Source organism: Cetorhinus maximus, chromosome 5 (assembly GCF_964194155.1).
Source record: "Cetorhinus maximus chromosome 5, sCetMax3.hap1.1, whole genome shotgun sequence".
Taxonomy (NCBI): domain Eukaryota; kingdom Metazoa; phylum Chordata; class Chondrichthyes; order Lamniformes; family Cetorhinidae; genus Cetorhinus; species Cetorhinus maximus.
In genome coordinates, this window is record NC_135883.1 from 58,469,186 (window position 1) to 58,481,545 (window position 12,360).

The 12,360-nt window shown below is 43.9% G+C and overlaps 1 protein-coding gene and 1 long non-coding RNA gene across 3 annotated transcripts in view; one reads left to right on the top strand and one right to left on the bottom strand.

Moving 5' to 3' along the window:
- LOC144680666 (uncharacterized) overlaps positions 1 to 12,360 on the bottom strand; it is a 475,346-nt gene that overhangs the window by 326,795 nt on the left and 136,191 nt on the right. The gene's annotated exons all lie outside the window — the stretch shown is intronic.
- The window catches only part of myom2b (myomesin 2b), a 175,737-nt gene that overhangs the window by 34,135 nt on the left and 129,242 nt on the right, over positions 1 to 12,360 (top strand). For both annotated transcript variants that reach the window (XM_078541894.1, XM_078541896.1), the window contains exons 7-9: positions 6,756 to 6,844; positions 6,951 to 7,001; positions 10,381 to 10,545. In XM_078541894.1, the coding sequence (XP_078398020.1) occupies positions 6,756 to 6,844; positions 6,951 to 7,001; positions 10,381 to 10,545 (305 nt within the window). The remainder of the gene's footprint in view (positions 1 to 6,755; positions 6,845 to 6,950; positions 7,002 to 10,380; positions 10,546 to 12,360) is intronic.

Consider the following 12,360-nt stretch of genomic DNA (forward strand, 5'->3'; position numbering starts at 1 on the left):
GCAGTATCTGTTGCATAATTTCCTATTTACACCATTCATTTACTTTAAAAAAAAAAATTGATTGTTTGCTTGTTTTCATGTATGATTCATTCAGATATTTATCGTAGACAGCTTCTGTAATTCTCATTGGAAAAAAATTGATGAATTCCAGTGACTTGGTGGGAATGTCACCGCATGATGTGTTGATGAAGCATCTAGGTAAAGAGAGGTCCTATGCTTGGTCACTTTTTTTTTGCTTAGGAAACTGATCTCAGTTGTAGGAGCAACAATTAGCCTCAGCAGCCCCGGCTAGGAAGGGAACGAGTTAATCTCATCACTTCACTCCTGATTGCCCGTGATGGGCTCCAGTTGAAAACTCTGCATTCCCATTGTTGAGGACAGGATGGGGTTTGGTCTGGATCCTCTCCCACATTCCTGTGATTAACTAGTCTGCTGACATTCAGGGTTGGATATCCTCCAGGAATCTGCCTGTTTCTGGGAGGTTCTGAAAGGCTGTTCAGGGGAATGTGGGTGGGAAGCCTCTTGCCAATCCCCACTCTTTAAATTGGCCATCAGTGTTTTCTTCTCTTTCCTCTCACCCCACTGCATGTGAATGACAGTGAGTGAGTGGGGCTTGAGACTTTAGATGATTTCCCCTCAACTCCTGCCTCTATGCCAATGGAGGAGACCACCATAAGGATGGAATCAGAGGGGGGACTGTGACAATGGGCAGATATTTTCACTCGGCGGGCGGGCATGTGCCCGACCTGCTCGAGCGCCAAGTGACGCGCATTGACATCGGCCAAGCATGCCAACGTCAACACGTAGTCATGCGATAGTTCGGTCAGCAGGCGCATGCCACTGTCGGCAGTGCGCCCGCTGACAATTAAAAGGCCTATTAAGGCCATTAAGCTATCAATTAATGTAAATTTTTCACTGCCCATCCAACCTAACGGCAAAAAGACCAAACGGCCTTCGCATTTTTTGGGAAACTCATCCACGGGCGGGATGAGGTTTCCAACATAAAATAAAATAACTCGTTAATTTTTCATTAATAACATGTCCCCTGAGAGGGACATGTTTCATTACATTTTTATTTAAAAAAATTTTTTTTTATATCTCTTCATTTCCCTGAGGCAGCTCCGTGCCTCACGAAGATTATGCAGTGCTCACTCACGCGCATGCGCAAAGTTCACGCCCGGCCCACTTGCACAAACCCCTCCCCGCACCCCCCTGCACAGGCAGCTGGGTGGGCCTTAATTGGCTCACCAGTGTGAAACCACAGTGCGGTGCAAATCGCCTGACCACCAAGGGCAAAATTCTGCCCAATGGGAGGCAGGAGGGGACTAGCAGTAAGATGGAAGGTGGCTACATATCCCTCTTATTATATACTCAAAAGCTGTTAGTTGGCTTTGGCTTATTCAGTCCCCTTTAAAATGTGCTGCTCTTTAATGTTCTGGAATGAGCCCTCCACAGCAGTCATCCCTGATGATGGTGGAGTCCATCTGAAAAGGGAGACATGGCTGGGAGCTTACCCCGCAGACACAAGTGATTCCCACCCAGGAAAGTGGGTGGCAGAGTTGGACCAATGAGATGTAGGTCAGCAAGATGAGTGACCTCTCGGAGGAGAAGCTGGAGCTCAGAGAGTTGTCCAGCATGACTTGATCCTCTCAGAAGAGGATGGGAGAAAAGCTGGTTTGGGGATTAGAAAGAGAAGAATACAGAGGCCAGAATTTTACACCCCTCCACCCCTTCAGGACAGGACTGGCAGCAAGGTGGGGGGCAAAAAATTGGGTGAGATGGCAGTGGGAGCCCATGGCCATTACCTCCATTGGTATTTGATTAGCAAAGGTCAGGGGGGTTGGTGTGTGGCTGGTTGTTGGGCGCTGATGGTATTGTACTAGTGATGTGGGAGAGGCCAGGGGGGTGCACACCGTGTGGTTCACCCTGGTGGCCTGGCTGCGGGCCTGGTGGCCTGGACACCCAGTTGTCAACACCAACGGAGAGCCCCACGCTGAGCAGAAAGGGTGGCCCCACCCCCAGCCTTCCAATCACAGCACCCTCCTGCCCCCACTGAGCCTTCCTGACTGTCCCTGGAGAGGTTGCCTTATTTACCCTCTAATCTGGCCTCGTCCATTGCTCCTTGTCAGCGTCTGACTGCAGTCCTCATAGTGGCTACGGCTCCTGGTGGTGGTGCCAGGACTGGGGAGCTGCTGGCCCTTTGATTAGCTGCCAGCTCTTAGAGGTGGGACATCTTCTCTCATGAGGACGAAAGCTGTGACATCAGGCAACTAATTGCTTGATGACCGTAAAATCCAGTCGTGGCTTCCCGGGCGAGTAGAGATGGGCTCAGCCCTGACCTTACAGCTGATGAGTTGGACCACCGCATCCAGTCTAGAAAGACACTTATAATGATGTGTTGTGTACAGACTCCTGATTAATCAATACTTTGCATGTCAGCTGGGAGCCTTCTGTTGCTAAAATGAAAGCACATGTTATGCATCCGTGTGAATTACCTTTTAATTGGAGTATTCCTTAGTGTTCATGTGCACACCAGACACATGCTAATTTACTTGACCTAATCTTGGATCTCCATATTCTTTCTTAACTGCTTTTAATTCATCTTTTCCCTTTCTGACTCTCAGTAACTGAAAGAGACTTTGTCCTTTCTTCCTGGTACAATGAAAGTCAAATGCAGGCAATGGCCCTTCATGTTCTAATGTTGTATGGGTTTGATGTCGGACTGATTTGTTATGACCTCTGGCTGTTAGATTCAATTAGCCAGCCAGGAAAGCAAAGGAAAGGGACACTGCTAATGATCATCAGTGTGAATTACTGAACCCTAACCATACATCATTTTAAAGACTATAAAGTTGCATGCAGTTCAGGTTGACAGGAGAACGATTGCTGTCATTTTTTGAAGTATTATTTTGATTGACAGCAGTGTTTCTCTGAGGTTTCCTCACACTGTTCTGCGTCACCTGATATAGATGAATGAGGTAATCTGCTTTCCTCATTTGCACTACAGCTCTGGTCAATCACAGCTGCACTCACAAAAATGCTGAGCTGTTTGCGATCGGATCTCTGCTCCCTCATAGCAGCTTAGATTCTGTTGGCTATCACCTTGTTACTAAGACCATGTTAAGTCCGTGATTTGAAACCTTTCTAATTCTGTTATATCTGCTCCTGTTTTATAGCGTTCAAAAATATCTTATACGTAAGATCTTAATACTCGCGTATGTAAAAATAAGTTTGGTGATTCTATGGTCTGCCAAATGCAGCACTAATAGAAAGAAATACATTTAATTCTTACACTCCTGATATGGGCTAGAGTTAGCTAGAAAAATAATTGTACGCTAATGAGTGCACTATTATTCACACATGAATAACCCTGCAATTTGTAGCAAGGTAAAGGTACCCCTTCAGTTATGATTCACTCAAGTTGCTGGACGATTTATATGGATGAAAGCAGAATTTCACCCTCAACTTCCCTGTGAGGGTCGAGAAATTTTGGCATCGTTAATACAAATCAAAAACTCTGCAGAAAGTTAGGGCTGGTGCTTAATGCTGTTGGGACCCTTTTAATGATGAGATTTAAAAAGTTTTGAGGTGAAGGGTGAGGGAAAATATTCAACTTGTGGGGCACGATGCGAAATGCCCTGCTCCGGCAAAATCTGGGCCAATATTTTCATGTGGTATAATTTGCTTTAAAATGTTAAATATTTGTTTTTTGAAAGAAATTAGGGCATTTATAGGGCAGAATCTTCTGGTCAGCATGCGGGGGTGGGCCCCACTCGCTGACACATAAAATGACACGTGGTGACGTCGGGCGTGCATCCCGGCATCACCGCGCGTCATTCTGATCATCAGCTCGGTAGGCGCGCACCAGAGTCGGCTGCACACCCGCCAAACAGTCAAAGGCCTGTTAAGGTCATTTAAAAACTAATTGAAGTGGTCATCAGGGCTGCCCGTCCAACCTTAAGGTTGTCGGGCAGGCGAAAAGCCCAGGCGGCCTTTGCATTTTTCATGGAACCTCATCCACGGGCGGGATGAGGTTACGTGAAGGGTTTATAACTTTAATAAAAACTTTTATTAAAATTCATTGACATGTCCCAGCTCATGTGACACTGTCACATGAGGGAATAATTTTTTAAATTTTTTTTTTTCAAGTTTTCATGATCAAATTAATCTCCCTGAGGCACCTCCATGTCTCAGGGAGATTTCTGTGTGGCGCGAAAGTGCGCAGGCCCGACTCTCCCTCCTCCCCACCCCCCCCCCCCCCCCCCCCCCCCCACCTGCACAGGTAGCGCTGAGTGCTTCTGGGCGCGCGTCACACCGGGTGGGCCTTAATTGGCCCACCCACGTAAAATGGCACCGTGCAGCTGATTGTGTGCGGTGATCGGCTGTGCGCCCGCCCACAACCGCTCTGGTCCAGCCCGCCTGACGGGGAGAAAATTCTCCCCATAATGTTAAAGAGCAAGGGACATCTAGGGAATATGTAATTGCTTAGGCTTAATAACATCCATACCCCTCCCAACTGTTACGCCAGACTTTCCAAGAATAAATCATGCCTTTGTCTTCTGGAATTCTTCGGCTGAGCAATGACAGTCATTTGGTAGTACAGAACTTGAGTATTGCTGAAGAAAAGAGGACTGACGAGTGCAAGACGAAAAGCTTCAACAAAATATGTCTCTTTTCTCAGCAATACTCATTGACAGAATTTTTTAGTAAAAGTAAACACTGAAATTTGTATTGGATTTCAACTTATCTTCTAAAACGCTGAATATGGAAATACCACGCATCAGTCCAGCCTGTAACTGGACAAAATCATGAATGCAGAAGATTGAGAACCAGGCAACACATTAAGCACAAGGCAATGTTGTTAAACAGCATAAAACTATCTTTTAATGCACTATTTGTTTCAGCTTCTGGAGCAGAAAGCGCCTTCCTTCTTTTGAGACATAGTTAATTATTATTAATAATTAAGATATAAAAACATAATTGTGAGATGGTGCTTGGTAAGTAAGATTGTTGATACACTGGGCAGAATTTTGTCCTTGATGGGCAGGCGGGACCCACCGGCTTGGCAGCGGATGGGCAGCCGATCGCCGCCGCCGCTGAAACGGGACCCACTGCCATTTTAAGTGGGCGGGCCAATTAAGGCCCGCCCGACGGGAAGCGCTATGTGCTTCCTGTGCTGGGGGGGGGGGGGGGATTCCCCAAGTGCGCTCTTTCGTGCATGCGCATGAAAGAGCACACATCTCCCTGAGGTTAAGTGCTGCCTCAGGGAGAGCGCTGAAAGTTTTTGAAAGTTTAAAAAATAGAAAAATAAAAAAAGTATTAACATGTCCCCATCATGTGACAATGTCACACGAGATGGGACATGTTAATAAATATCACAGAAACTTTATTAAAGTTTTTTAAAACCGACATGAAACCTCATCCTGCTGGTGGATGAGGTTTCATGTTTTTTCAGAAGCCCGCCGGGGCTCCTAGCCTGCCCGCCAACCTTAAGGTTGGACGGGCAGGGCCTTTAATTGATTTAACTACCCTGTCAATGGCCTCAATTGGCCATTGACAGGTCGGCGGGTGGACAGCTGATCGCGCTGTGTGCCCGCCTTCCTGAATATTTTAATGGGGTGGGATGATGTTGGGGGAAGCAGGGGAGCCTAGTTCAAGGGAGACCTAAGTTTCCTTGTAAGGCCTGGAGGTGTCCTTCTGACCCACAAGGAAACCTGAAAATTAAATGTAACATTTACTATCTGGGCCTATCTCCTCTGGCCCAGGTTCCTGCTCCCGGCAGGCTTTTCCTGATAGTGAAGAGCCAATACTGCACCTTGCGCCCGCCCCCCTCCCCCTCCCCCTCCCCCTCCCCCTCCCCCTCCAACACCAAGCCACACCCCTGCCCCAACCCCCATCTTTCTTGCTGCTCAGGACTCTGGTTAAAATAACAGCTTGGTTCCTGATGACATCATCAGATCTGATCTGCATGTTTCATGTAGGACCTCAATTCCTTCCTGCACGTGTCCTGCTACCCAGCTCAAAAGAGCAGGATAAGATCAAGGCACAGTAGGAAGATTACAGGATCGGTGGGGTAAATGAATCCTCTTCTTTGAACTGACCATACCCGGCCTGCTTTCCGCCAGATAGGATCGTTAAAATCAGGCCATTTCTTTTTCTTGCCCGCTTTTTTTCCCCTGAATCTTTTAATGGAAAATTACTTAAAGATGTAGTTGCAAACTTGAGGTAATCTAAAACTCTGCTACCCATGTCTTAACTCACACCAAATCTCGTTCCTTCATCACCCCTGTGCTCACTGGCATACATTTGCTCAGTCAAGCAATGACTTGTTTTCAAAATTCTCATCCTTGCTTTCAAATCCCTTCATAGCCTCATCCCTCCATCTCTGTAATGTCCTCCCGCCCCATCAACTAATTCTGGTTTCTTGAGCATCCCCAATTTTAATTACCCCACCATTGCTGGTCATGTGTTCAGCTGCCTAGGAATTCTCTGGAATTCTCTCCCTAAACCTTTTGGCCTCTTTCCCTCGCTTTCCTGCTTCCTTCCTTCTTCCTCCCTCGAAATCTATCTCTGACCAAGCTTTTGGTCATTTGACCTAATATCTCCTTATGTGACTCAATGTTATATTTTGTTTTAAAATGCTCCTGTGAAAGACTTTTTATTGTAGTAAAGTACATGCTACACAAATGTAAGTTGTTGCTGAAAATGTCAAACTTGGTGTGATGCTATTAAGGGGATCTTGTTTTTGGTTTCAGATGCAGCCCTAATGACACTGCTCAATACACTGCCTTGGCTTTTAACATTCATGGAGAGGCAACAAGCAATGCTACTGTCATTGTCAAACGTGAGTTTCAGAATAAACATATTTTGAGCATTTTTCAATTTGAGACACATATTGTACAGGAGGGAGCATAATTTAACCAATCACTCAAATTGCCATCTCCTTTTAGGATTCCGAGGGGAAGAAGAGCCTTACCATTCTGTCTTGCTCCCTCTGAGCTGTAAGTAAATGCCTGTAAAAGCAATTAATTGTATCTGTTGTGATTAAATATCATCTGTTGTTAGAATAATCACTCACTTTGACAAATGTCCAGCCTGAATCTTCACCGCTACATTTCTGTGCAGCTTGAATTTTATTTTCACTTCCCACATTTCTTCTTTCATCTCCTGAGGATACTGATCTATGCAAGGGTAAGATTCTATAGAAACTAGTTGTGCTCCAATAATTGTCCAAATGCTCCTTCACGTAAGCCTAAATGGTGGAATGCCATTATATTACAAAATACAGTCTGTGTACCCATTGACAATATAAAGATCCAGAGGGATAAAGCAACATGTGAGTTTGATCCTTGCCTCACCCAACACCTTGGTGTTAATGGATAGAATTCAGGAGTGCAATTTCTACCCTAGAAACACTGAAGCTGACGGTATAGCATCTATTAGTGCCCCAATTGAGATCAGCTAATCTAGCACAAATAGGGATGGAACTTAAGATCCTTCCGGCCTATTGGCTCAGATTCATATGGCCACTGTGTTTATTCACTAATCTGTCAAAGCACAGCCTTTATCCCTGATTCTGTGCGCATTAAATTTACTATGATTTCCTTTGGCCCCTGTTATTCGTTACTGAGGCCTGTTTGGACTTACTACACCAATTGTAGTCCAATAACATTTGCTGTGAATGTCATTGGGCTAGAGCTATGGATGTAGCACTGCAAGCATAGAAAGGGGGAAAAAAACTCCAACGTCAGTCTGAAGGGAGGAAATAATTTAAGGGATAATGACAACAAAAGATGCACAGGAAAATGTTAGCATCTGAAAAAAGAAGTTCGATGCATTGGGTAAAGGCCCTGCACCAGAACTGTGAAATGGAAAACAATATGTATAGGATGGAGCAAAACAAAGAGGGGGAGGGTGAACAATAAGTAAAGAAGCTCCTCTCTCCTCTTTGTTTCAGTCTGTTCAACAGCACTGAGTTATCCCATGTGGCTGCCTCAGGCATGACCAATATTTACTCTTACTGAAGGTCAAACATCACTGACATAAATGATGGGTTTGTTTGTTCTTCTGCCCTCTCAAGTCACTTTATAAAACTATAGTAAATAGGAAAAAATGGAATTCCATCTAACATTGTAATCATTAATGTTATGATTCTGGAGTGAGGGTATGAGAATTACCATTAAATATTCTCCTAAACATTTAGTAATTTTTAAAGCTTGAGTTTCACCATTAGTACCTCCTTTTAAGAAAGTACCTCCTTTTAAGAAACAATCACAATTAATTTTCTTCCATTTATTTCTGTTACTTCATTTCGTAAATAAATGTTCCAACTGTCAGCAATCATGGCGGAAACTGGCTTAGAGATACTGAGCCTGCTGGTTTGAAAGAGACAAGTTAACTTAAATAGAAATACAGACACAAGCCTAGGCTGCTTTTAGAAATGGTGTAGTTTTAAATGTGCATGTTAATTGAGCACCCTTGCACTTGGAGACTGAAGGGCCTTTAGTTTTGCATTTCAGGTCCCGGGGGTGGAATGGGATATTGCAACAACTTCATTGCGTTGCTATCTTCATCTCCTTCATCCACCTTCATCCTCCAAAATCTTCTGGTGCTTTCTTACAGGCATATTGGGAGTTAATTGGGAACACAAGGATTGGGTTTGCTGCTTGTATGCAGAGCCTCCTGTCCACATGCACTGTCTTCCCCACCAGCCCCACACCATGCCCTTTAAGTTAAATTCTTCTAGAGGGAGGAATAAGCCAATGGGGTTTCTTAATGAAATAATAGAAAGAACTAATCTGCCTCACTGATTTATCTGTGAGAACCTCAGAATTGATAGCACCCTAGTTCTGTGCTTGTTTATACTTGCGCCACACACGCGTGTGTACACACACACACACACATACACACACACACACACACACACGTGTGCTCAGTGGAACAGAGGAGGACACCATTGCTCGAATTGCAGATGACAAGATCCACAAAAAGGTGGACTGTACATTGATGTTTAGGAATACCTTCAGTGGTACTTGAACTGCATGGCTGCAGTCCAAAGCTTTTGGTAAAGCGAAAGGCACCTTGAGAAGCGAGGGGTCTGAGCCAGTTCCTCTGATGCTGATGTCAGAATTTTCCTTCAAGAAAAAGACTGAACAAACCTGCAGAAGTAGGAAACAAACTTCTATTAAGCTATGTGAGTAGATTGCTGTTAGTGATGATATAATTAAAATGCTTAACACATTTTTATCAAATTTGATCCTTGACTATTTTAATGGAGGTGACAATCTGTTTAATATAATTTCCTGCTAAATCACCCTTCGTTCACCTCTAACCATCAACCTCTGTTGTCAGACTATCTTGTCTGACTTAAACAAATATTCTCATTGCTTGTTTGAATATTCCTCTACTGTTTTTTCTACTTTACCATCCTACCTGTTCTTCTTCCTGTGTTAATCAATCCTCTCTTCCCTGCAGCAAGCTCTGCTTGAATGAGGTTTGAGTCATATCTAGGGCTGCAGTGTTGGACAAACATAAAATTAACTGGCAGGAAGAGACTAACTGGTGTATCAAGTTTGCCCCACATGCCATGATAGCTGGAACATCATGATTAAACATAATTCCCACAGCTACCTCCCTAACCCACTCCCACCTGACTAATCTCCTGAAAGAGGCAAAAACAAAGGGTCAAACAGGGAAAAATATACTCTACAACATTCCTCTCTGACTCTCTCAGGCAATCAAAACCAGCCCAAGAGTTCACATGGATCAAATGGAATCAATAAAGACACTTACCTTTGATATAATGCAATCTCTGCCCACAACCCCAGCTCCCTTTTGAAGGGTATGCAGAGAAGCAAGGTCCCTCACAATAGCTGGCAACGTATTTGCAGAAACTCACTACTCCAGGGAAAAGAAGCAGTGTTTATAATCTGACCCATACTCGCAGCATAATGGGCAAATTTACCCTCAAGAAACAATGCGCAAACTTCTACTCTATTTCATTATTCTCTCAGACCTCAAAACCTCCCTCAGTCTTTCCGCCCTCTACAATCTGTGCCCTCTGAACCTTGAGTTTGGCATTTTTTATTCCCTTGTCCTTGATTCTATCTTCTCTCCTAAATTTTCCAACTCTTGGCTATAGCCCTTTGACTCTCAAGAGAAGTAATGTCACTCATACAAGAGAAAATATTGCAGAATTATAAATATGCAACTTGGTTCTGACATAGAAATGCCTTTCACACAGAAAGGACGCTGAATAAATACAGTTGTCTAATGCCGTACTGGATAGAGAAATTATTCTTTTAATAAAAACCTCATTAGATATGGATAAGAACTGCTTCCATGTGCTAACATGTCTTGTGATTTTTTTTTTCCCCACAGTACCCCTGGTGTCACCTCCTGTTTTCACACATATAGATATTCAATATAGTGAGAAATTTGGCGTGAGTTTTGGCACTGAGGGTGAGACATTGGTATTGTCCTGCCGGATGATCCTTACACCAAATCTTGGCCGTCTCCAGCCGGAAGCTGTGTGGTACAGAGATGGTCAGTAATTGTGTCCAAGTTTTCTTTCAGTTTTCAGTTGTGATATTTATGGAAGTGTGCATCTGTTAAAGTGAGCTAGTGGTACCAAAGAAGAGGCTGGTTGCGTATCTCTGCGGTTGCAGATTCTTGTTCCTGCAGAGCTTTGCATTCCAAGCTTCTTGCTTCTAGGTTTCCAGCCAGGTCACAGCCAGCCTGCAGAAATTTAATTCCTCATGTCATGTCATGGGGTTATAAGTACTTTTAAGGTTTGGAGTCAGCTCCTTCGCAAAGGCCAACTCTGTCTCCAGTGAAGTGAATTTTATCAATGGTTTTTAAGGGCAAAACCTTTTGTTGCCGTGTTGCTCGATAAGCAGCACCCTTGACACAAAATCATTTGAGTGGTTTTGTATAAAGGATGATCCACATTGTGCGCTGCCAGTGGGGAGCCGTGATCACAGGGCGTATGGGTCAGAGTTACAATGTTGTGCCTTCTTGTTCCTGTCCTCCTTGTGAGTGTGTCTTTCCTGCTGGTATGTGAGATTCCAGGGTGAAACGGCAGGTACTGTGATTTCCAGAGGTTCCTGCAATTCAGGCTGGAGGTTCAATCTGGTAATGGCAGGACATAGGAGTTTTCTGAAATACTTTAACTTTAGCAATTCAAAATGTTTATAACAAGTGACAAAATTGAAAGAAAGTCTGAAGATAAGTTTCTCCTTCTACTTTTTGAGGAAGAGCAGGGGAGTTCTCCCTGGTGTCAATATTTATCCCTCAAGTAACATCACCTAAAACAGAATAATTGGTAATTTACCTCAGTTTGTGTTTGTGGGACCTGTGGGCAGCAAATTGGCTGCTGCATGTCCAATATTAGAGCAGTGACTGGAATTCAGAAGTGTTCCATTGGCCAAAACCACTTTGGGAAATCCTGAGGTTGTGAAAGGTACTGTATAAAGATGTTTGCAATTTTTTTCTATGATGTTAAAGCCTTTCATTGTTCTTACAAAAAAAACCCTCTTTATTTGTAAGACCTTCATTGTAATCATAGAATCATTGAATGATATAGCATGGAAGGAGGTTATTTGGCCCATCGTGCCAAGGTGGTTGTGGTTGTTGGAGGTGAGTCTTCTCAGTTACAGGACAGTGCTGCAGGAGTTCCTCAGGGCCTCAGGGCAGTGTCTTTGGCCCAACAATCTTCAGTTGCTTATCAATGACCTTCTTTCTAATATAAAGTCAGAAGTGGGATATTTGCTAATGAATGCACAGTGTTCAGTACCATTTGCGACTCATCAGATGCTGAAGCAGTCCATGCCTGCACGCAGAAAGACCTCGGAAACACCCAGGCAAGTAAATTTTATGCCATAAAAGTGCCAGGCAATGACCATCTCCAGCAGATATCCAAAAGGATATCTGATCAATCAATCATGTTTCAAACATGACCAGAAGAAACTTTGTTAAACGATACATATCACTTAAACTGAAAACCGTAGTTCTATCATGAGCTCCATGTGAGAAACCATATTCAGCGTCTAGCCAGCAGATATCAGCCAATATCACGGACCAGACACAAAAAGTACACCCACTGAGGTATTCTGTTGAGGCAGTGTACATGATGAGAGAATCTAACCATTTCCTCTTGACAGTCAATGGAATTACCATTGCTGAATCCCCCACTATCAACATCCTGAGCATTACCATTGACCAGAAAGTTAACTGGGCCAGCCCTATAAATACTGTGGCTACAAGAGAAAGTAAGAGGCTGAGAATTCTGCTGCAAATAAATCTGACTTCCCAAAGCCTGTCCACCGTCTACACGGCGCAAGTCAGAAACATGATGTAATA